General features: G+C 41.9%; 1 protein-coding gene across 1 annotated transcript in view; it reads left to right on the forward strand.

Annotated features, from left to right (window-relative positions):
* LOC126339739 (inter-alpha-trypsin inhibitor heavy chain H6-like) overlaps positions 1-26459 on the forward strand; it is a 160154-nt gene that overhangs the window by 128896 nt on the left and 4799 nt on the right. Inside the window, exons 14-16 of the mRNA XM_050001658.1 lie at positions 8096-8137; positions 17197-17309; positions 24486-24625. Of these exons, the coding sequence (XP_049857615.1) occupies positions 8096-8137; positions 17197-17309; positions 24486-24625 (295 nt within the window). The remainder of the gene's footprint in view (positions 1-8095; positions 8138-17196; positions 17310-24485; positions 24626-26459) is intronic.

Consider the following 26459-nt stretch of genomic DNA (forward strand, 5'->3'; position numbering starts at 1 on the left):
GTCTGCGAGCCCTTTTGTTTCTGGAAAATATTGAATCTCAAAAATCCTCAACGACACTAGCACATAGACAGTGCGGATTTTCATGCAAAGTATTTTACTGAAGATATCGATGATAAGTTTTTGAATTTCCTCAACCGACCCTCCTCCCCTCTGGCATCATCTGCAGTTACCAGATTTCCCCACCCCTCTGACATAGGTCACTTGCCCTGTGTGTAAAATGGTGGGGCGTCGTTGTCGAAATATTGTTGTTGAGCTAAGTATAAATTTGAGGAAAATTCGAAAATCCAAAATGGAGCATTGCCATGTTTGTGGACGACGACCACTAGTGCTAAATGTAGAATTAAAGATGGGTCACTTTTGCTAAGTACAGAATCTAAGATGGCAGACCTGGGATACTGGAACAGTCTCTGTGACACTATACAGCAGCAACCAAGATGCTGATCTACTTAACTTACTTCCCTCAACGTATTATTCACTATGATGTGTGTCTCTCTTTGTAGCTGTCAGGTCATTTATAGAATTCCAAAATTTCCACTTTCATGTTACCATTTAAACAGTTGTTGCGTCAAGTTTATGGTTGCCAGACAAAAATTGTCAACTCATGTGTCGTAACGCTTCCTGCTTTCTCAGCACCAATATTGTAAACCTACCTTTCCCCGTAAGTTTACACAACAGCCCTTGTGATCTTGTAGTTCAAACTAGTTGTTTTGGTGCTTACATTAAAACTATATATCTATATGTGTACTAACCTGTTCTATGTCCACTAATGCTATGTTTAAGCAATATTTCTCTGACATTAACATTTTAAGCAATACCCCTTCTCTAATTTGACCTCACATTTTAAACAATTAAACCCTCGAGAGCTACATTTAATTTAAAATCCAAGAGCCAACAGCTCACTTTTACTATCCTTAAATGTCGGAAAAATTCCCAAATTCACTTCTTCTAAGTTCAGAAATGACGAGAAATTGATAATAGCTCAATATACGCTCAACATGGCAAAAGGCCGTTGATTTTCACAATTATAGAGCAGCGCTTGTTGGGACTCCACTAGGTATTGGAACTATAAAGCACTTTGAGTGAGTGGTGATATGAAACGTTTTGGCAGATTAAAATTATGTGTCGGACTGAGACTCAAAATCTAAACCCACTACCAAGGACGCAAGTTCGAGTCTCAGTCTGGCACACAGATATAATCTGTGGGGGGGGGGCGTTATAGAGCACTTATCCTGATTCTAAATCTGTTAAAATCCCTTCTGAAACCTCTATGACAGTCAGACATTGATCACTGTCCTGTGGGGGCCATAAAAAAGTGTCAGCATGCGAACCATTCCACGAAACATCATCGATACAGGCTTCCGGAGCCAAAGGATCACTCGTGTACCCTTGATGACTGCACGACATAAAGCTTTAAGAGTCGCCTGGCCCCGTCAACACCGACTTTGGACTGTTGATCTCTAGAAACAAGTTGCCTGGTCCTACGAGTCTCGTTTCAAAGTGTATCGAGAGAATGGTCGTGTACAGGTATGAATCCATGGACCCTGCATGTCAGCATGGGACTGTTGAAGCTACTGGATGCTCTGTAATGGTTTGGGGCGTGTGCAGTTTTAGTGATATGGTATCACTTATACGTCTAAATACGACTCTGACAGGTGACGTTTACGTATGCATCATTTATATCCATTGTGCAGTCTGACGGACTTGGGCAACTGTAGAGGACCATGCAACATCCCACGCGTCCATAATTGTAACAGAGTGGCTTTAGTAACACTCTTCTGAGTTTAAACAGTTCCCCTAGCCACCAAACTCCCAGACATGAACATTAATGAACATATCTGGGACGCCTTGCAATGTGCTGTACGGATTTTTGGATAGCCTTGCAGAATTCATGGTGTCAGTTTCCTCGAGCACTACTTCAGACATTATTCGAGTCTGTAGTAGGTCGTGTTTCGGCACTTCTGGGTGCTCGCGGGGGTCCTAAATGATATTTCGCAGGTGGCTCTTCGGTGTAGAAAACTTTTCTAACATCATCAAAGAATGAGATTTCTTAAGGAAAAACAAAGAGATTTTAATATAATCATCCTTTCTGTCATTTCATTTGCAACATTCTATCAACTTTTTTTCATTTCTCTGGTTACTTTAAACATGTTTTGTATCATTTGCGCTTCATTATATAAATATTTGCAGGCCATTTGAGTGACAGTTTTTCGAATATTTTACGTGATAAAAATTAGGTCCCTACTCCAGCAGGGTCTTTTTTGTATTTGTATCCGCCAGCTGGGGTGGCCGAGCGGTTCTAGGCGCTACAGTCTGGAACCGCACGACCGCTGCTCTCGCAGGTTCGCATCCAGCCTCGGGCATGGATGTGTCTGTTGTCCTTAGGTTAGTTAGGTTTAAGTAGTTCTAACATCTAGAAGACTGATGACCTCAGAAGTCCCACAGTGCCCAGAGCCATTTGAATCATTTTTTGTATTTGTATCCATATACTGGCATGTACTGGATGATTTCTAATTAGGGGCTGCTACTCCCACTGCCGTTGCACTCCCTCCTCCACCCTCCCCCTACTTTTCCCCTTGCGAGCGCCCCTTGCAACACATGAATTACTACAAAACTGCAACTTCCTGGTAATTATCCCCCGAGGTCACTCAGGAGCGCACTGTTTGTTCAAAGTCTGATGTGAGTGGAAGACACGCCTACAAGAGGGTTACTGAGTTGAGGAGGTTTGCAGAGTCTCATTGGGTGCATGGGTTAATATCATATATGGCACCAATGAATCAGCATACGATTGCTTACACCATGAATTTATGCACTGAAAACAACCGTCTGGAAGAATGATTGTACTATCCATTCCCAGTGCGTTTAGCAATTCCTTGTGAGGGAACTGAAGAATTTGTTGTGAGCTAGTGTCACATGAACTTGGGAATCTAATAGCTCCATTAATATACTGCTATTTTGAGCCCGTGGCTGTGTGCTCACCTTGGTACTGTCATACAATTACTCCAGTTGTAATAACAAAATATAGAGGCAGAAAGATGGGTTGGCAACTGGTAGCAGCCTAGCTGGGATTTTAGCAGAAATTTGCATAAATCACTGAGAGTACATATTTTTTGAAGTTAACAATCACATCAACAGCAAAATCATCCACTGCAAAAGATATGTTGATGACACACATGGTACCAATGAGGAAATAGACACATTAGCAACAAATATGAGTAGCAAGCACAAAAACATTAAATTCACCGTTAAACACGAGACCAACAACAGCATCAATTTCTTATATGTAAAAAATCGCCAAAAAAACCATGAACGTGATTTTGAGACTTACAGAAATCTAACATCTACTGATGTATGTATAAACAGCTCATCTTTTCATCCAAACCAGCATAAGATGGGTTATTTTAGATCCACACTGAATCGTAAAATTCCACTTGACCCAGTTCAAAAAGAAAGAGAAATCAGTATCATTAAAACCATAGCTTCAAACAATGGATACAGCCCTCTGATATAGACAAAGTATCACAAAAAATCCAAAACCATCAGCCAACAAAGCTGCACAACAGACAAACATAAAACTTACGTAGGAGACAGTAAAAAACAACAAAAATATATTGCACTACCTTTCTTAGGGAGCATATCCTGTGAAGTAAGAAATCTATTTAATAACACAAACATTAAAAGAAGCTTCTACACAAACAACAAACTCCAGCAGTTAGCAGTTCACAACTTAAAGAATAACAACCTCCCATACAAAAATCTGGGATATACAAACTCAGCTGTCAAAGTTGCTCCACTTCCTATACAGGACAAACTCAAAGAAGCATTGAGACTCGGTTCAAAGAGCATGTAGATCCCATACATTTGAACAACATTTCAAAATCTACATATTCCATGCACACAACTGCTAACAGTCATGGAATAAAGAGAATTGAAGACCATGTACAAGTATTGTACCATTCTGAGGAAGATAGTCTTATGAACTTGCTCTGAAGAAAGATAGTCTTATGAACTTGCTCTGAAGAGATTTAAATATATATACATAAAAGTATATCACGATTAAATGTTTTCAGTGAACAAACTGAGTTAGCCAATGCAGCCTTTCTTCAAAATTTCATTCGCCTGGTTTCCAATTTAAAGTAATAATAATAAAAAATAATGAAATATCCATTGTTGTAATATTTATATTTACACATCCGTCCCAAACCATTTACCGTCGTTTCAGTTATGCCATAATATTTACATAATATGTCAATAGTTGTAATATTTATTTATGTAAATCTGGCCCTTATCATTTACTTTGATTCCAATGTATACCATAATATTTACGGAATATCACTGCAGTAACACTTTATAACTGACTGCTTTATATATTTATCTTAATTTTAATCGCTTTTCTTTCAATATAAATAGTAAGTAACGTAACATTAGCAATTTGCAAATTTCTACTGTCACATACATGTATATAACGAAATATCTGTGAGAGTGTATGTCTTTGGCATCGTTATGGTTGTAATATTGCCATCTTTGTATACATACCTCCATGTGATGAAACTTCTGAGTGTGTAAGTGGTGCTTTACATTATGTACATACATATACACAAAAAGTACATGATACTGTTTTCGCTGCTGTTAGATCATAAGCAGTCTGCAATGGAACATAATGGTGTGGATTTCTCACCGTAAGTAACCGAAACATCTTTTGTTTAATAATTCGTTATTTCACTTAAAATCGTTGTGAAGCACAATTACGGTTAAAAAGACGTTGTAACACGTCTTGTTATGGTTGTAGGGCACCACCATCCAAGGAAATTTCGTCAGTTGGCGAAGAAAAAGGCGAAAGCTAATGTAAAACGTGAACTAGCCGTCTGAAAATGAATCTGTCGGTTCGAAACCGGTATCGGAGATATCTAAATAAATGTATAGCATTGTAAAATGTGGCTGGTTGCTACTATCTTCTATTTCAGAGTCAACCAGTACCATTAATATAATTTTAACCTGATCATAAGACAAATAATGTAGTTCGACTTCAGCATTCGGGTGTTGAATAAGGCAATACACTTCATCACCTCGGTAAGACTATAAAAATCTCGTTAATGCCTGTCACCTGAAATTCCAACATCAATGAAAAGCTGTTGCAGGTGAAGTATACAGGTACCAACAGTTGTGCTTTGTTGTCAAATGCGGAAAATTGGAATGGCGGTGCCGCATCAGTCGGTGTGGAGAAAGGCAATGGCAGACCTATGGCGTCGTGGTGATAGGGGCAATCGTTTGAAACAAAGGTTCTTGTGAAGACTGTCAGCGTATGAGCACTTAGGTGGTTACGTCTGTGTTGACAGCGAACATACTGAAATGAGAAGTCTATGTTAGTACACCACACGTGGGAAAAATTGTCTGAAGAACACCATCTAATACGTGAACTGTGAAAATTTAGAGAGAAATTCACCAAAAATCTCGTCGACAATGACTGAAGTTGCCTGAAAAGGGCTCATTTAGCAGGGACAATGTCCTAGGTAGGCAAATAACAATAAACACGCTATTAGCAATAACGTAAAAGAGACTTTTCTCATGAAACCACAAGGGCAGACGATAATTTCGTCATAGAGACACTGCATAACTTCTTCGATGAATCGGTATTTCTCAGATTACATTCACAGAAAAGGTCTGAGCTCACTGGATACCAAATCCTAACGCTGACGACCGTTGCTCGCGGTGGACTGCTGGTGCAATATGTGGGCTCCGAAAGTGATGGTGTCCACGACAGTGCGTCAGCTTTAGCTGGCTTGGTTCCGCCCATACTGAATCCTAAATACAGTCGTGGAGGAAGGATATAGCTCGGGCTGCTTGGGGCAGGGAAACATCGCAGATACAAGCAGGGCCGCAACAGGCGTGCCCCCTAATGGCAATGTGGAAAGGGCCTATTTGAGAAGCGGACGCGACTGCTACGGTCGCAGGTTCTAATCCTGCCTCAAGCGTGGATGTGTGTGATGTCCTTAGGTTACTTAGGTTTAAGTAGTTCTAAGTCTAGGGGACTGATTAACTCAGATGTTAAGTCCCATAGCGCTCAGAGCCATTTGAACAATTTGCGAAGAAGACGTCTTTGGTGGTAGCCTTGGCTGCCGGTGTTTACCACGACAGTAAGCCGCTGTCGTCGTCATTCTTTGGAACTATTAAATGCAAATCCTGATTGCCTCTTCCTTCCTTTTGAATTTAGTGCGGACTTCCTTTTGACTTTTATGCTATTGACAAATGCATTTAGACTGCCTAAAGGCATATCGAGGCATGTCTACAGCGAGACTCAGTGTCAGTTGAAAATAATACTGTCACCCACCAAAAGAGCTTAGAGGGATACAAATATAAGTTCAGTTGCATGCCAATAAAAACATGGGTTAGGAAATGTTCTAGTAATGAGGTACCCACACCGTACACATAGCGAAGAAGAATAGAAACTATCATCCTTCACTAGACAATTGCTCGATGTCCTAAGTTTACTTCAATGCGGAAAATTTCCTTATTGAAGACACCTTCAGGACCAAGTGAGATTGTTGATAAGTTTTAGTGCGTCGGTGAGCTATTCCTGTGGTGAAGTAGTAACTCAACTAGGACAGGTCAAGTCTTAGAACAGAAAAATTTAAGTCACTATCAGTCCACTGATTAATCTTCAAATTAACAAAGAAATGTGAGGAAAAGTAAAATTTAATTAACTACATAATATATGATGAGAAAGATGAACCAGATCAATAAATGCTGGAAAGTAATTATTATGTGACACTCTGACATTATGTGGGAAGTTTTTGCGTGAGCAGACAGTAGTTGTGTGATTTAAACCTTTTATAGCAGACTGAAATCCGTGTAATTGGGCAGTTTGTGCCTCCAGCCCATAGGACGAGAAACAACTGCTGTACATTGGCCTCGGGCACTTGACACATAGAGGTCGAAAAAAAAATGGCAGCACTGCCACAGAAGAGAAAGATTTCGACGAACAGTATAGATGTTTCCCAGTGAGCTACGGCCACAGAATGGCTACCTAGCAGCGAAGAGTGCATGGAAGTCAACACCCCAGAAGAGCTCGTCGCAAAATATTTTCAACTTTATAGCAATGTTGGATGCAGAATTAGACTGAGTTGATCCATTATAAATGGTTTGCTGTAAAAATGTAATATGAGAAAATAAGAGTCTTTGACATGTTTCCTTTCCTTTTTGTTGATGCCTAGTTTATAGTTATTGATTTATTTTACGGAATAGAAGTCCGTTCATGTTCTCCGTTAGTTAGCAAAATTTAAAGCATATACTCTATTGATGTAATGATTAAAAGCACTGCCCCATACAATAGAAATATCATTACCTTGCTGCAGTCCAATTTCTGAAGTGCAGCTGTTTATCTTGACAAATTAATGGAGTTACGATACATCTGTAGTGACTGAGTTAATAATCCAGGTTCCTACAGCAAAAATAACAAAGAATCGTGTGTAATGAAACTACACTAGGGTAGAAATTTAATGTTAGCCTAGCTTTGACAGTTTAATTCAACAGTTACCTTGAGTTAATTTAACTATTCATGGTGTTCTTTAAGATTACGAGGATCATCTGGGGAAAATTAGGTTGTGTTAAATGTGCACATGTTCTCTCTCTCTTTGTAGATTGGCTGACGTTTTATAGGCGTAGCTCCACAAGGGTGCATTTTCGACCTACGATTATGTTGCTCGATTAAATGTCCCCTATTCTGCCTACCCTACTCTCAATCTTATATTCTGGTACCTTTCTATGCACCCATTATTAAAAACAGAAGAAGTAAGAAAGCTAGTCAATGAGATAGAAATTAAAGTCTGCGATCTGAAAATTTTCAAAGATGTAAGCTATAATAGAGAAAAGCAAAACTTTTATTTTAGTTCACGATGTGTATTAGAAGGGACGATCAAAAAGTTCTCGTTCGAAGGCCACACTAATTACTTATCTGCATGTCGGTGCTTACACACCCACATCGGAGTCCCACTGGGTTGCGTATAAGCTGCTCCAACGCCCTCAAACGGAAACTTTTTGATACATCTTATAGAATAAACTACTCTCGATCTGATTCTAATGTCAATTCCATTTGTTTCAGCGCCCAGCCTAGATTTCGATGTCACCATAGTGCCCACAACAGGTAAGGGTTTCAGAAAAGACCAGTTTGTGCACCCGCTTCTCTAAATAACACTAAATATTTTCTGTAGTATTAACCCTTAAAGTGAAAAAATTTTCATCCAACATAACAGTCAGAGGGTACATGTCAGAATGTATTCCAAAGAGTAGTATTAAATAGAACGGCCCAATTTATTATCTACACTACTGGCCATTAAAATTGCTACACCAAGAAGAAATGCAGACGATAAACGGGCATTCATTGGACAAATATATTATACTATAACTGAGATGTGATTACATTTTCATGCAATTTGGGTACATAGATCCTGAGAAATCAGTACCCAGCACAACCACCTCTGGCCGTAATAACGGCCTTGATACGCCTGGGATGGCGTGTACTGGTACACCTGCCCATGTAGCTTCAACACGGTACCACAGTTGCTCGGTCACTACTGACCAGACGTTTTCAATTGATCATAGATCTGGAGAATGTGCTGACAAGGGTAGCAGTCGAACATTTTCTGTATCCAGAAAGGCCCGTACAAGACCTGCAACATGCGGTCGTGCACTATCCTGCTGAAATGTAGGGTTTCGTGGGGATCGAATTAAGGGTAGAGCCACGGGTCGTAACACATCTGAAATGTAACGTCCACTGTTCAAAGTGCCGTCAATGCCTACAAGAGGTGACCGAGACTTTTAACCCATGGCACCCTATCTGTTGACTCAGGGATTGAGACGTGGCTGCACGATCCGTTAGAGCCATGCGGATAAGATGTCTGTCATCTCGACTGCTAGTGATACGAGGCCGTTGGGATCCAGCACGGCGTTCCGTATTACCCTCCTGAACCCACCGATTCCATATTCTGCTAACAGTCGTTGGATCTCCACCAACGCAAGCAGCAATGTCGCCATACGATAAACCGCAATCGCGATAGGTTACAATCCGACCTTTATCAAAGTAGGAAACGTGATGGTACGCATTTCTCTTTCTTACACGAGGCATCACAACAACGTTTCACCAGGCAACGCCGGTCAACTGCTGTTTGTGTATGAGAAATCGGTTGGAAACTTTCCTCATGTCAGCACGCTGTAGGTGTCGCCACCGGCGCCAACCTTGTGTGAATGCTCTGAAAAGCTAAACATTTGCATATCACAGCATCTTCTTCCTGTCGGTTAAATTTCGCGTCTGTAGCACGCCAGCTTCAAGTTGTAGCAGTTTTAATGGCCAGTAGTGTACTTCTACGACAATCATGAATTATAGGGTGGTGAATATTAATACAAAGCAATCAGGAGCTACTAATTGTACATAGTAATTTTACTGGTAATTTCGAAAAGAATTTCGGCTTCTGCTAGTACACTTATGTCCACAGAAGGATGATAGTCCGCAAAAGATTGCTGTTCAACTTTAGACCATGCATACAAATCCACATTTTCAGCCACGCCGTTATCAGAGTGCGTTTCGCGACTTGTTTTAAAAGCTTCTTACAGCACAGGCCAACAGCCAATCCAACCTGGTGCCTGTGTACCAATCGTAGGACCCACTGGTCGACTTTGCACTTTGTTATTCAGACTACCGTCAGTTATTGTAGAAGTGTTTGAAATTTTGGAAATGTGAGTTGCTAAACCTTCTGCATCATAGGTTTTCCATGATTCCCCTAAGTCGTTTCAGGCAGATACAACGATGGTTCCTTTGAAAGGACACTGCCGATTTCCCTCCCATCCTGCCCTAATCTGAGCTTGTGGACCGCCTCTAATGACCTCGCTGTCGACGGGACGTTAAACAATAATTTACTCTTCCTCTCCCAGCAAAAGGCAGAACTTTATCTGCCACGCAACTACTCCATGTCTTGACATCATTCTATAGACAAAAGAAATATTCACGAATGCCAATAAGATCCTTCTATCTCTAAACACCAAACAAAAAAAGTAAATAAAATAACAGTTACATTCAAGAGTGTGCATAGTAATCATAACATATGTTCACTGTCAGCAAAAATATTTTATATTATCTCTCATGTTTCCGAAAATATTTCTTTCTACATTTGAAGAAGCATTTCACAGCTTATAACCAGTAAAGTAGGATGTAACTGAGAACTGAATTCACGACAATTTGTTTGCTGACATGTACGATGCAAAACAAAACTAGTTGTAAGTATGATTACAAATATCTCCCATACTGTTTTTAAACTTTGTTGTTGTTGTTGTGGTCTTCAGTCCTGAGACTGGTTTGATGCAGCTCTCCATGCTACTCTATCCTGTACAAGCTTCTTCATCTCCCAGTACCTACTGCAACCTACATCCTTCTGAATCTGCTTAGTGTATTCATCTCTTGGTCGCCCTCTACGATTTTTAACCTCCACACTGCCTTCCAATGCTAAATTGGTGATCCCTTGATGCCTCAGAACATGTCCTACTAACCGATCCCTTCTTCTGGTCAGGTTGTGCCACAAACTTCTCTTCTCCTCAATCCTATTCAATACCTCCTCATTAGTTATGTGATCTACCCATCTAATCTTCAGCATTCTTCTGCAGCACCACATTTCGAAAGCTTCTATTCTCTTCTTGTCCAAACTATTTATCGTCCATGTTTCACTTCCATACATGGCTACACTCCATACAAATACTTTCAGAAAAGACTTCCTGACACTTAATTCTATACTCGATGACAACAAATTTCTCTTCTTCAGAAACGCTTTCCTTGCCATTGCCAGTCTACATTTTATATCCTCTCTACTTAAACCATCATCAGTTATTTTGCTCCCCAAATTGCAAAACTCCTTTACTACTTTAAAAGTGTCTGGTTTCCTAATCTAATTCCCTCAGCATCGCCCGACTTAATTTTACTACATTCCATTATCCTCGTTTTGCTTTTGTTGATGTTCATCTTATATCCTCCTTTCAAGCACTGTCCATTCCATTCAACTGCTCTTCCAAGTCCTTTGCTGTCTCTGACAGAATTACAATGTCATCGGCGAACCTCAATGTTTTTATTTCTTCTCCATGAATTTTAATACCTACTCCAAATTTTTTTTTGTTTCCTTTACTTCTTGCTCAATATACAGATTGAATAACATCGGGGAGAGGCTACAACCCTGTCTTACTCCCTTCCCAACCACTGCTTCCCTTTCATGTCCCTCGACTCTTATAACTGCCATCTGGTTTCTGTACAAATTGTATTTTGCCCCGGCCACCTTTAGAATTTAAACTTTATAATGTACTAAATGTTACTGTAAACTGAACTTAAGATACAAAAATCCACATGTGACAAATACTATCGGACGGAAACCAGAAATGTAAACGAGCCATTCTTATCATTTCTGACTTGTTCACTGATAACTCACGCCTTATAACTTAGGCACATAAGAATGGTACTCATATTTATTATAGAGACTGTTGTGGTAATATTAATACCAATAAGATCAATCGTCTTTACTAAATAAAGTAACACACAGCATGTAACCCAGTAATATATACACTGAGGGGGCAAAACTCATCAAATACCTCCTAATATAGTGTCAGACCTCCTATCGTCCGGCGTAGAGCGGAATCGTGACGTGGCATGGACTCAATAAGTCGTTGGAAGTCCCATGAAGAAATATTGAGCCATGTTGCCTTCATAGATGCCCATAATTGCAAAAGTGTTGCTGGTGCATGATTTTGTACACGAACAAGGGATTCATGTCGGGCTATATGGGTGACCATATCATTCGCGGTAACTGCCCAGAAACTTCCTTAAGCCACACACGAACAACTATGGCCCGGTGAAATCGTTATTTGAGAACATGAAGTCCGTAAGCGCATATGGTCTCCAAGTAGGCGAACATAACCATTTCCAGTCAATGAGCGGTTCCGCTGGGCCAGAGGACCCAGTGAGAAAAAGCATACACCACCACCAGTTGCACGGTGCCTTGTTGACTACTTGGTTCCATGGTTCCTTGAGGTCTGCACCATACGCGAACCCTACCATCAGCTCTTAACAACTGAAGTCGGGACCCCTCTGACACGGCCAAGTTTTTCCACTCATTTATTTCTGTGGCTATTTAATGCACTGTTCCTTGTCTGTAAGCGCTGACAACTCTAAGCAAAAGCCGCTGTTCACGGTCGTTTAGTGAAAACCTGCGGCCAATGTGTTGTCCATGATGAGAGGTAATAGCAGAAATTTGGTATTCTGGCCACTCTATTGACACTGTAGAACTCGCAATATTGAATTACCTACCGATTTCAACTCTAAGCAAAAGCCGCTGCTCACGGTCGTTTAGTGAAAACCTGCGGCCAATGTGTTGTCCATGATGAGAGGTAATAGCAGAAATTTGTTATTCTGGCCACTCTATTGACACTGTAGACCTCGCAATATTGAATTACGTACCGATTTCCGAAATAAAATTTTCTGCATGTCTAACTCCAAATACCTATCTGTGTTCAAAGTCTGTTAATTCCCGTCCTCCGGCCACAGTCACCTCGGGAACCTTTTCATATGAATCACCTAACAAGGGAACCTTCCCAGCGCACCCCCCTCAGATTTAGTTATAAGTTGGCACAGTGGATAGGTCTTGAAAAACTGAACATAGATCAATTGAGATAACAGGAATAAGTTGTGTGGAACCATGAAAAAAATAAGCAAAATATGCAAACTGAGTAGTCCACGTGCAACATAGTCAACATCAAGGAAAGCATGAGTTCAGGAGCGCCGTGGTCACGTGGTTAGCGTGAGCAGCTGCGGAACGAGAGGTCCTAGGTTCATGTATGCTCTCGAGTTTATTTTCTTTATTTTCGCAAAGTTATGATATGTCCGTTCGTTCATTGACGTCTATGTTTACTGCAATAAGTTTAGTGTCTGTGTTTTGCGACCGCACCGCAAAACCGTGCGATTAGTGGACGAAAGGACGTGCCTCTTCCATGGGAACCGAAAACATTTGATCGCAAGGTCATAGGTCAACCGATTCCTCCACAGGAAAACACGTCTGATAAATTCTATACGCATCGGTGACGGCATGTGCGTCACATGACAGGAATATGTTGTCGACCCACCTAACCTGTACACTTAGCGAATGGGTAAAAACATTCTTCTACCTTGCCTGATTTAGGTTTTCTTGTGGATGTGATAAACACACCCAAAAAGTGATGAAAACATAAGAGATTGTCACATAAACTGCAACAAATGAATGCAACAATTTCACAGTCGCACAGTTTTCCCTGTGCTCTGCCAAAACATATGTTTTTAACGTTTCCAAATTTTTCCGAATGTAGAACTCTAAATCCTGCAAATGTCCAAGCAAATCTGAACATGTCCTCGAATTTTTTAAAGCGAAGCAGATTATGTATGAGTGCCTGAACTTTGATAATTGTCTGACAATAAAAAATTAAGCTTTTCACTCGAGGCAAGGGTTGAACCAAGGACCTCTCGTTCCGCAGCTGCTCACGCTAACCATGGGGCCACGGCGATCCTGAACTTTCATTATCCTTGACGTTGCCTATCTGGGGCATGGACTACTCAATTCTTATATTTTGCTTATTTTTCATAGTTCCACACAACTTCTTCCTGTTTTCTCGATCGGTCTGCGTTCGGTTTTTTAAGGCCTATCCACTGTGCCAAATCTGAGGGGGGTGCGATGGGGAGGTTTCCTTATAAGTACAAAAGACAGCTCCGCCAGTGCGTTGCCCTTTTATACCTTGTGTACGTGATATTACCGCCATCAGTATTTGTGCATATCGCTAACAACTTGAATTTATCATCTCAATGTATATTTACCACTGCCACATGAAGGACTAAGAAAGCCAGTCGAGATGGGGTAGAGTGCCTGGGTGTTCGTCAGACCACGAAAACACCCTTCCACCTCTGTGATTATAACTGTTGTCATCTTGGAAGAGTGCACAGCAAACTCAGATCAACGCCTTGTCACCAGTAAGACTGAAATAAACATTCTGCCTCATTTTCACGGCAACCTGAAGAAGTGGGCCCAAATGGTAGTAGTAGAAATACCTCCGAATTTTCACACAACCACCTCCACATCTGATGGTTAAACGCTACAGTGACCCGTTGGTGCATACCACGAGGCAAGATCACAACTCTTCGGACCACACTACGCGTTTAAAATCAACATTTGGCCGTATTTTGTGTAGTTTAGGGCAGTCTTATGTGTCACTATAAACAAAGGCCTTTTGCGAAGCAATCTGCTTCTGATGCCCTTTGCATCCAGTTCCCATCGCAATGTTTCCTCGGAAACTAATTGACATGAACATGTATTTAAAATCAGTTACTATTATCGGATTTGAATGAGACAAAAATTTCCTTGCCGGTTGAGATATTTTTATGACCAGTGTACAGACATTCTGTTATGTGAAACTTCCTGGCAGATTAAAACCGTGTGCCGGACCGAGACCCGAACTCGGGACCTTTGCCTTTCGCGGGCAAGTGCTCTGCCAACTGAGCTACCCAAGCACGACTCACGCCCCCTCCTCACAGCTTTACTTCTGCCAGTACCTCGTCTCCTACCTTCCAGACTCAGTTATGGAGACTCAGTTATGTGTCTACATCATTCCTTGTAGACGAAAGCAAAACTTCCATAGTTTTCCTTAACTGACGCGGCTATGCTGTGTCACAGTTCCCCCAAAGTTGTTGAAAACGGAAGAACGTAAACAGAGTGTTTTACAAAACGGCACGAAAAAGAAAGACAGCGTGAGATCATGTGACCTAGAAGGCCAGTGATGCAATGAGATATCCGTGTACCGGCACGGGTGGTTCTACATTTAGGCAGGTTATTGTTAAGAATTATCGATTCTTACGGTCTAGCGGGGACCGAGAGCTAAGCGGATCGAATTCCTATCAAACCAGGGAAATTTTCAGTCTTTAACCTAGCCTTCACCGTTTAACGATGTGAGTAATCGCCAGCAATGACACGTGGTTCGGGTTTCACGTTAAAGTGTAGGTTTCCCTCCCCAAGATATCCAGCGATAGATTAGGGACACTGACGTCGCCGAAGTGGTGTCCACTTGAAATACTTGCAATCAACCACCAAGCTACTCTGAATTATTGTTATTGCTAAGAAATGCCCTCACAAGCAACGGCCGCTCGAAAACTGAAATTTTCGGCGCGTTCTAGCAGCTGCGTCGGAGATACATACACATGAATCGGTTCTTAGATAATCATTTAGTTTCGATGTGCAAATTTAAATTTGTCTCAAGTTTCTGTCTTCATTTATTTAGAAGTTATTTTCTTGTGAATCTGAATCAATCTCTTCGAAATACACTGCTTTTTCAAGGCACTTTGCTTGAAAGTATGTTGGTTATGCCGCTGAAAACACGCCCCTTACCTCTGTGGTGCGACGTGTTGGACCAACAGTAAAAGAAATAAAGTATCTTGGTCAGACTAAGCAAAGAAGGGAAAGCAGAAAGGTGGAAGGAGTATATAGAGAGTCTATACAAGGGCGATGTATTTGAGGACAATATTATGGAAATGGAAGAGGATGTAGATGAAGATGAAATGGGAGATACGATACTGCGCGAAGAGTTTGACACAGCACTGAAAGACCTGAGTCGAAACGAGGCCCCCGGAATAGACAACATTCCATTAAAACTACTGACGGCCTTGGGAGAGCCAGTCCTGACAAAACTCTACCATCTGGTGAGCAAGATGTATGAGACAGGCGAAATACCCTCAGACGTCAAGAAGAATATAATAATTCCAATCGCAAAGAAATCAGGTTTTGACAGATGTGAAAATTGCCGAACTATCAGTTTAATAAGCCACAGCTGCAAAATACTAACACGAATACTTTACAGACGAATGGAAAAACTAGTAGAAGCCGACCTCCGGGAAGATCAGTTTGGATTCATTAGAAATACTGGAACACGTGAGGCAATACTGACCTTACGGCTTATCTTAGGAGAATTTGTGGACTTAGAGAAAGCTTTTGACAATGTTGATTGGTATACTCTCTTTCAAATTCTAAAGGTGGCAGGGGTAAAATACAGGGAGCGTTGACTATTTACAATTTGTACAGAAACCAGATGGCAGTTATAAGAGTCGAGGGACATGAAAGGGAAGCAGTGGTTGGGAAGGGAGTAAGACAGGGTTGTAGCCTCTCACCGATGTTATTCAATCTTTATATTGAGCAAGCAGTAAAGGAAATAAAAGAAAAATTCGGACTAGGTATTAAAATTCATGGAAAAGAAATAAAAACTTTGAGGTTCGCCGATGACATTGTAATTCTGTCAGAGACAGCAAAGGACTTGGAGGAGCAGTTGAACGGAATGGACAGTGTCTTGAGAGGAGTATATAAGATGAACATCAAGGAAAGCAAAACGAGGATAATGGAATGTAGTAAAATTAAGTCGGCTGATGCTGAGGGAATTATATTAGGAAACCAGACACTTTTAAAGTAGTAAAGGAGTTTTGCTATTTGGGGAGCAAAATAACTGATGATGGTCGAAGTAGAGAGGATATAAAATGTAGACTGGCAATGGCAAGGAAAACGTTTCTGAAGAAGAGAAATTTGTTAACATCCAGTATAGATTTAAGTGTCAGGAAGTTGTTTCTGAAAGTATTTGTATCGAGTGTAGCAACGTATGGAAGTGAAACATGGACGATAAATAGTTTGGACAAGAAGAGAATAGAAGCTTTCGAAATGTGGTGCTACAGAAGAATGCTGAAGATTAGATGGGTAGATCGCATAAATAATGAGGAGGTATTGAATAGGATTGGGGAGAAGAGAAATTTGTGGCACAACTTGACCAGAAGAAGGGATCGGTTGGTAGGACATGTTCTCAGGCATCAAGGGATCACTAATTTGGTATTGGAGGGCAGCGTGGCGGGTAAAAATCGTAGAGGGAGACCCAGAGATGAGTACACCAAGCAGATTCAGAAGGATGTAGGTTGCAGTAGGTACAGGGAGATGAAGAGGCTTGCACAGGATAGATTAGCTTGGAGAGCTGCATCAAACCAGTCTCAGGACTGAAGACAACAACAACAACAACAACGGTCATCACCAAAAATGAAACAACATAGTACTTAAGAAATACAATAATAAGGAAGTATGCTTGAAGTATCACATATTCTGGCATTCGCGTTGTGGCCTTTTGCAGAGTTCGTGCCAACGCTGGGGGACGTCACGTGGCTGGGTCCACTTCGGAACGGATCCCAGGTCACACTGAATATTAACGGCACCGACCAACACTTCCAGCTCTCTGAGAACCAGGTAAGTCCTCACTAGCTGGGCGTTGTCTTAGCAAGAGTGTTACCGCTGGCACAGATGAGTAGTACCTCTGCAGCGAACCAGTCCCCTGCTGTAAATACTGTGCTCAGTTTTCGAGGGAACAGATCTGTGACAGGCTCCGTACCTGCACTGCTGCTACAGCTATTGTTACTAACGTTTGAGGTTTTTCTTGACATCGTCGTAGTATGGAAATACGCAAGAGACGGTATGGAACACAATGTAGTTCCACATGGGGAAAGGTTCACTGATCTTGATTAATAGCAATTCCCTTCTAATCCTACAAAATACCACTGATTGCTTCCTTTTTCTTTTGTAATCTGGGTGTTCATGTGACTAAAGTGAAAAACATTTTTATGTTGACAGCACGTATAGAAATATCCTGCTCCTATAGAGGAAATGGACACTTGTAATAACATATTGTGGGAAACCTAACTACATTTCCCTTTACCTCAGAACAGAGGCTGCGTTACTGTGCAGTCTAAACTTACTAACTCCACCCTGCTTATGCATGTTGTATGGAAATGAGTGCGAATATATATTGGTGCTTGAACTCGCATCCGATAATACACGAATGCAAGCTTTCACTGACGTGTTTTCTTTCAACTTGAAAGCTGAGGGAACGCTGTCGGCACCTGACGAAGTATTTTCGATGGAAAAGAAGGAAAAATATATTAACTTGGTTCAAAACTTAAATGAGAGTTCCAATCAGTGCTGTCAGAAGAGAAGCAAGCAGTAAACGAAGTCTGCCACGTAAACTGCAATCAAGTAGAAAAACCGACTGAAAACTGCCAAGAAAGCTTTTCCGTTAGAGACTCAAACAAAGTTGACACTGGAAATGATCTTGACGTATCCAAAAAGGGGTAGCAAGGGATCTTCAGGTAACAAATAATTCCTGCTATGTGCAATGAATTTTATAATCACGGTACTCTGTTTCGTTAATTTCTATTGCGCAGTCTCTGGTAAAAATCATGAATTGTCCTAATTCATTTTCAAATAATGTATATATGAATATCCGTTTTTTACAATACGTTCACATTGCAGAAATGTGCAGTTTCCATTTTCCTCCAGTTTTCTCATCCATTTTAGCAATCATAATGATCAATTTCTTCATTTTGCATAGAATCTGCCATGATATATACTGCAGTGGCTGTACATAAACTATTAAGTGCCGATTTGTTTTTAGCTCTAGCCTTTATAAAACCTTGACTTGCGTATACAATATTGATATGTGCCTTGTTGGCGTCTAAACAGAAGTTCTTCCCATTTCCTTTGGTACGTCTTGTGGTGCCCACTTTATTGAACGCTTAAATAGGTACTAAATGCACGCTTTGTGGGCACCTTTCCATAGTGATGCACGTAACTACGCAAGTCACAAACTGACAAGTCATGTTCCTCGGCCATTATCCAAACAGCCTGCTACTGCATTCTGTCTCACTATTCACTCAAACCACCGCTTATGCAGGTAAATAGCGTAAGACGTAACACCTTTCTATTTCAAGAACGGCTCAAGATATAAAAACGAGATTTGCGGCAAATGATAATACACAGATAAGCACGTAATTTTGTTGCGTGGTCAGTATTTCTAACTCTCGTTTCAATAGAGATAGCAAAGCAAGTATGGTCTGTAAAACGTAACTGTTCATCTCATTTAACATTGTTCTAAAGTTCGTGAAAAGCTCTATATATCACTGTACTCCTTGTTTTGAGTGCTTTTGAGAGAAACCTGATGCACTGGGATATTATCTAGCTTTATTTTTGTGAATAATGTGAAACGTACGGTGAAATTGGCAATACAATAACGCTGATGGTCCCTTTTATAGATCTTCTAACCCGTTGGGTGTAGATGCATACTTTGATTCGGATGGTAAAGGTGTAGTACAGTCGTATCTACATCTACATTTATACTCCGCAAGCCAGCCAACGGTGTGTGGCGGAGGGCACTTTAAGTGTTATTACCTCCCTTTCCTGTTCCAGTCGCGTATGGTTCGCCGGCATAACGACTGCCGGAAAGCCTCCGTGGGGCCTCTAATCTCTCTAAGTTTACACTCGTGATCTCCTCGGGAGGTATAAGTATGGGGAAGCAATATATTCGACACCTCATCCAGAAACGCACCCTCTCGAAACCTGGACAGCAACCTATACCGTGATGCAGAGCGCCTCTCTTGCAGAGTCTGCCACTTGAGTTTGCTAAACATCTCCGTAACGCTATCACGCTTACCAAATAACCCTGTGACGAAACGCGCCACTCTTCTTTGAATCTTCTCTACCTCCTCTGTCAACCCGACCTGGTACGGATCTCACACTGATGAGCAATACTCAAGCATAGGTCGAACGAGTGTTTTGTAAGGCACCTCCTTTGTTGATGGACTACATTTTCTAAGGACTCTCCCAATGAATCTCAACCTGGCACCCGCCTTACCAACAATTAATTTTATATGATCACTCCACTTCAAATCGTTCCGCACGCATACTCCCAGATATTTTCCAGTAGTAATTGTACCAGTGTTAGTTCCGCTATCATATAATCACGCAATAAAGGATCCTTCTTTCTATGTATTCACAATACATTATTGTGTAACTACTGACCCTGGCCCTCCATAGCCCCGATGTTGATTCCGGTATAGATTTGACATCCTTGGTCCCACACATGGGATTAATTGGGAGGTCTTGCTGGCTATTTCAACATCATCCAACCATTTAACACAATAACGTGCAATGTGTGGATGAGTATTGTCCTGTTGAAAGATGGTACCGAAATACGGTTTAATGGTAGGAAACATCTGAGAACGCAGAGGGTCTGTGAGCCATCTCTGTGCCGCCAGGGGTCACCGGGACTACCAGAAGTTCAAAAATGTTTCGATTGGCTCTGAGCACTATGGGACTTAACATCTGAGGTCATCAGTCCCCTAGAACTTAGAACTACTTAAACCTAACTAACATAAGGACATCACACAGTCCATGCCCGAGGCAGGATTCGAACCTGCGACTTTAGCGGTCGTTCGGTTCCAGACTGAAGCGCCTATAACCGCTGGGCCACTTCGGCCTGCCTACCAGAAGTGACCTGAAGTCGCACCCGATGGGCCGCCACACAATAACACTTTCGTTAATAGCGGCCTCTCACTCCAGGACATTGGTAGAATTGGTCTATGTCCCTTCGAGGACTTCATAAACTCTGATAATAATCATTCCAGGTAGTGCAGAGCCGAGATTTTTGGTTCAAAATTATTCTATGCCATGTGTGTGAATTCCTAAGGGAGGAAACTGACTAGACATACACATTACTTAAGCTAACTAATGCTAAGAACAATACATACACCCACGCCCGATGGATGACTCGAACCTCCGATGAAAGGGGATGCGCAATCCGTGACATGACGCCGTAGACCGCGCGAAATGCACGAACTGATAATACTGCCCCATACTGGCCAACAGTAATCACCCTTTGAAACTCCGTAATGTGCTGCTGATGTTTTCTCATACCATCACTTGGTATTCTCCGTTGTCGTTCACGTTTCTCACTAACATTGCGGGGCAGATGACTGGGTGGCGTACATGGTGCTAAAATTAATACACTGGGCAGCCACATTTTGCAACAACAATGGTTACAAACTGACTGAACCTTAGGCAGAACTGAGCTTTGATGACACATACCAGTACGTCATTACAATCTTCTTAACTCTAAGCCACAGTAATGGTTGATAGATATGTAGAACTTATGGTCTTGCATTGTCTTTTTGAAGAATAACGTCTGGAGTGCTCGAACATTGGAAACAACCAATAGTTTTACCACGTCATAAACAACTTAGGCGAACCAGAGGTGATTGTGTTGTGTACCCACTGGAGCTCCTACGCCGTTCCATGAAATGTGTCAAAATTCAACCTCCTGCTCGGAGACTCCATACAAGGGTGCGTCCATTGTGATGATGTACACAGAACTGGAACTCGTCCTACACTTCTCCCGTGTCACGGGTAACCGTCCTTTGGTGGCCAACCAGATATTCAATAGTGGTCCAGAGGACGTCGTTCTTCTTGCGTGGATACTTTTCTTGCAAGTTTACTTTCTGACTCAGGCACTAGACGTGACTGTACTACCCTACACAGATAAGCGAACGTTATGTTTCTCCTACCGGGCACTAATCACAGGCGGCAACTGGGATCCTTCATAGTGTTGTGTCTCGCCCTCCGCTATTGATCGATTCCATATTCACAGACAGTCGTGGGAACCACAGCTTCGATAGAGGGTGAACCTCCGACGGTCGACTACCGACATGCGCTAATAGAAATCTCTCTACGTTGAAGCATAAATCGATCTTTTCACAAGAAAGCAACACTAAAAATGAGATTTCTGTATGAGAAACACGCTATCTAATCTTTCCTTATTTACAGAATAAAGATGGTGTTATTCCTATCTACATTGTGCAGTTGCGCAGTTATCCTAATCATTTGCGTAAAAAATGTTTAGATGTGTTTGAAATCCTAAGGGACCAAACTGACTAGACTTACATATTACTCAAGCTAACATATGATAAGAACAACACATACACCCACGCCCGAGGGATGACTCGAACCTCCGACGGAAGAGGCCGCGCAATCCGTGACAAGACGCCTTTCACCGCGGGGACACTCTGCGCGGCAAGCAAGTAGTACACTTCACGACAGTTTGACGTTCGTTGCATGTCTCCTTCATGGTGTTGCAAATTTTCATGGAGAGCGGTGTACATTTTTTAGTGCCTGGTAACATGGTCACATGACGACGACACTAAATTACTTAGGTTGCGGCTGTGACCATCACAGATCATAGCAACTCTAATCATTTGCTCACTTTCTGTCGATATGTACCTGTGCTAAACTGTGTCAACATTGATCCATTCCATCCAGATGCTTAACTTTTCTATCAGTCAATGTCTCTGATCACACTAAAAGGTAGCCTTAACATAGGGATCCAGTCAGAAAAAAGTAGACGATCTTTGACAGTTAATATCTTTGGAACAAAATGAGATATCGTTGCAATTTTGCGTAGTAGTGTAACCCATTATATTCTTAACTGATCTCGCTGCGCGTTTTCTAGAAGGTGACCATATAGCAATGAATGAAGTAAGACCGTCATTTGAGCAATGAAATACCATATTGAAGTAATACTACGAAAACATGACAGAGGTCCAACAGAACTCAGCCACCAACAATTTATCGAATTCGCGATAAATTTGAAGGCGACGGTAGCGTTCAGGATATGCCTAAGGAAAGGTCTGGCTAACCAGAAACATTAACAAGCCCAGCTTCCAGCGCTGTTATGCTGCAACATTTTGCTAGGTCACCTAAAAAACCTGTGAAACAGGTTGGACGTGAAGGCAGATTAAGCCGATCAACGGTACGTCAAAGTGGAAAGCGTACATTCCAAGATCGCCGCACGCTACGAATGGGTATAACCCAAATCGAACGGTGGAGTACTGCGAGTAGTTTAAAGGCATGACTCTCGAGGATGAACAGTTTGCAGGAATGGTTATCTGGTCTGACGAAATGCAATTCAATCTGAACGGTACTATAAACCGTCTCAACTGCGCGTACTGGGCTGAAAATCCTCAACATGTTAATTTTCAGGGTGTTTATGTGTGGGGTGGACTGCCATCACGCAGTTTGATTGGTCCACACTTGTTTGAAGGTGGCGTACCTGGTGAGGTGTACCTTCATATGCTGCAAATAGCCCGCATCTCGTGGTCGTGCGGTAGCGTTCTCGCTTCCCACGCCCGGGTTCCCGGGTTCGATTCCCGGCGGGGTAAGGGATTTTCTCTGCCTCGTGATGGCTGGGTGTTGTGTGATGTCCTTAGGTTAGTTAGGTTTAAGTAGTTCTAAGTTCTAGGGGACTGATGACCTAAGATGTTAAGTCCCATAGTTCTCAGAGCCATTTTTTTTGCTGCAAATATCGATTTCACCTGCTAACCGAGAGATGTTTGGAAATGAAACAGTTTACCGACAACAAGATGGCGCTTCGCCTAACTAACATAGAGGCTTCAGAGGCTACTTGGATGAAAATCTACCTGGACGATGAATAGCTCCAATGGTAGCTGTTGAGTACCCTACCACGATCTCCAGACCTTACATCTCTAGAGGTCCACCTATGGGAGACCTTGAAAATTGAAATTTATTAACAGAAGCCAGCTACTCTGAAAGAGTTACGGGAAAACATCGAGGCGTCCTGTGCGGCTGGCATATTAACAACACCAACAGCCGTAGTTCGGTCAACAGTTTAGAGGAATCGATGTTGTTTGCCTGCTAAGGGGGTCACTTTGAACTCATAAAATAGCTGCGATAATGATGGAAACACAAGAAAGAAATTGAAATATTTGCCACAGCAGCGACTCGCAACCGGACTTTCTTGTTTACGAGGCAGAATTGCTAACCATTACAACACCGCAGCACTATGGTGAACATTTCTGCACGAACTACGCAAGTCAAGTGCCCTCCCCAACACAAACTTCAACAGTTTACTTTCCCCGTACATTGTCACTATTGCTAGGGCTTTCCAGCATTGGAACGACACTCCAGCACCGGACGGAATGGGAAAGTCCTGTGCCACAGGTGATGTTATATATCTTATAATTGAAGTTTTCCCTGAGACATTTGTCTCATCTTTATCTGCGATAATGATGGAAGCAGAAGAAAGAAATTAAAATTTGTGCCCCGTCCGGGACTCGAACCAACGTCATCTTGGTCACTAGGTGTGCTAGTCCAATACAGGAGACCCCAGCGTCCGGGAAAACTAAGCTGAAGATATTAAGTTCGTGTTGGGGAAGGTACTCGACTTATGTAGTTCGTGTAGCAATATTTACTCGTACAATGCAGCTGCGTTGGTGTAATGATTAGCATTTCTGCCTAGTAAGCAAGAAGAGCCGGATTGGAGTCCGACCATGGCATCAATTTTAATGTCTTTCATTATCGCATATGAAGATGAGACTTAAATGTCTCAGTGAGAACTTTCATTATAAGATCTATAACATAAAAAAACTTCTCCCCGTTCAAGAATTGTAATGGTATGTCATTTTGTTCCATTAACATTGACTATCAAAGTGTGTACATTTTTCCGGGACGTTCTGTATATCTTTACGATACTATAAAGTGCAAGATGTGTCAGCTGACTGCAGCCTCTGCTGTGTTTTCCAGACTGAGGGCAGCTTCCAGAACTGCACCACGCCATCCGGCGGATCAGGCGTTTGCAGACACCTGGCCGCCTGTGTTCTCCCCGAGTTCAAGGAGAGGCTGGACGTATTTCTCTCCGGTTGGCTGTGCGTCGTGGAGGGCAGGTGAGACAGCCTTTATATACCTGTTGTCTTCAGTTAAGGGATCTCTTATCTGTTCTTTTTATAGGTATATAATTTCACTTTCATATAATTTCCGAAATGACGTGTCAGGAAATTTTATTTCACTGATTTATCCACTATCATGTTGTGCCTTGTTTTATGTAACTATTAATTTTCTCAAGTCACGAAAACTACTGGCCACAGTTGACTATTTTTATCTTTGTACATATAAATCTCTTCATCGCCAAACACAAACAGAATTTTTGGTCCACTATTTACGTTGGTCACAAGTCCATTGAAATCTGACTAGTTTACTCTAATCCGTGTTTTCATTTCATAGAAGAGTAGGATACGCACTGTTACATATTTCTACCATCTGCAGAATTATCGCCAATGAGACTGACAAATGACTGCTACTGCAGATACTGAACAGCCGTGCCCATTCTATGTTGAATTCGATATAACATATTGATCTTCACGATAATATATTACAAAGACAACACTAGTTTGAACTCAAAAATTAGTAGAAGGAGTGTAAATAAGGTGCGCCAGAGCAGTAATTGTAAACGAGCAAGATGGTCACCGGCGTCCATTCAAACAAACAGATGCCAGACTAAATTCGTAGTAATGCAGAGCAGACTATTTCGGGAACACACATGTCCATAAACTAACATCTCTGAAAGGCACCGACTACAGCCTATCCGACGATTTAATTATCTCTCCTGACTCGACAGACTGAGAGAAAGACTGCTCCCATCAACTTACACATGGATCGCTCTTCACCAGCACACACATAGAAAAAGGGAAAGACTCCACGTAAATCAGAATAGCAAGAGTACACAACAAACAGAAAGCATATGAAATATTGTACACGGGCACGGTTTAACGTAATGTTAGATCGGCGTGGTGTGGGCCATAAGAGAGAAGTGTGGGTGCAAGTGACCAATCAACCCCACAGGTCGTTCTCTAGCAATGGTAACAACAGATGGGTTCACTGAGATTGGTGTCGTAGAAACAGAAAAGAGATGTAGAGTCGATGTGCAAGTACCTAGATCCGCTCGGTCATGGCTGTGCCCTCAACCATGAGGCTACATTGAACCACGCTGCCTAACCACATTTAGTGCAAAGCGAATCGAAAGCACGTTATCATGATTCTTCCGTGATAATCAACAACGCAAGCTACTCTCACCAGATTTAACGACTCAAGGAGACAAGACATCTGTTGCGGCCCGCTGGTGGCAGCAACTCTTTAATGATTGTCTGATAAGCTGATTCTCAAGATAGCAAGCTGTGGCTGGCGCCACAACTCCCAGGCTATTCCACTATCTTCCTATCTCTACCCCGAATCTCCGTGCCTCAGGCCAGAGTGTTTTTCCTTGTATCCGTCTCCAGACTCCTAAAAATACTGCACTTCCACTCTGCTACGCACAAAATTTACGAAAATGGACTTCCCCTAATGGCAATGGCTCAGCCAATGATTAACCAATAAAATGTTTCTTCACTGCACTCCAACAACCCACCTGGTAGATGTCTTTTTAGTTGCCCAATTATCTCCCTCCCCTCACATGAAACTCCAGGTAGCTAATTACTTTAACATTAACCAGTGAGCTGCCTGCCCGCTCTGTGACAGACAGAAAATTGCGGTTCACTTGGAGTCGTGTCATAATGTCGCCAAACCTTCCCCTCAAGTAGGAGACGAAAATTTTTTAACAGTGACTTTCACTCAGCTTCTTGCATGAAGACAACGAAATGGCTATATCTTGGCTAGCCTTCTGTTTTCCTGGACGCCCTATTGGCAAAAAGCAGGTACCTGAATCTCCTCTGAACAGTTTCCGAC

Source organism: Schistocerca gregaria, chromosome 1 (genome assembly GCF_023897955.1).
Source record: "Schistocerca gregaria isolate iqSchGreg1 chromosome 1, iqSchGreg1.2, whole genome shotgun sequence".
Classification (NCBI taxonomy): domain Eukaryota; kingdom Metazoa; phylum Arthropoda; class Insecta; order Orthoptera; family Acrididae; genus Schistocerca; species Schistocerca gregaria.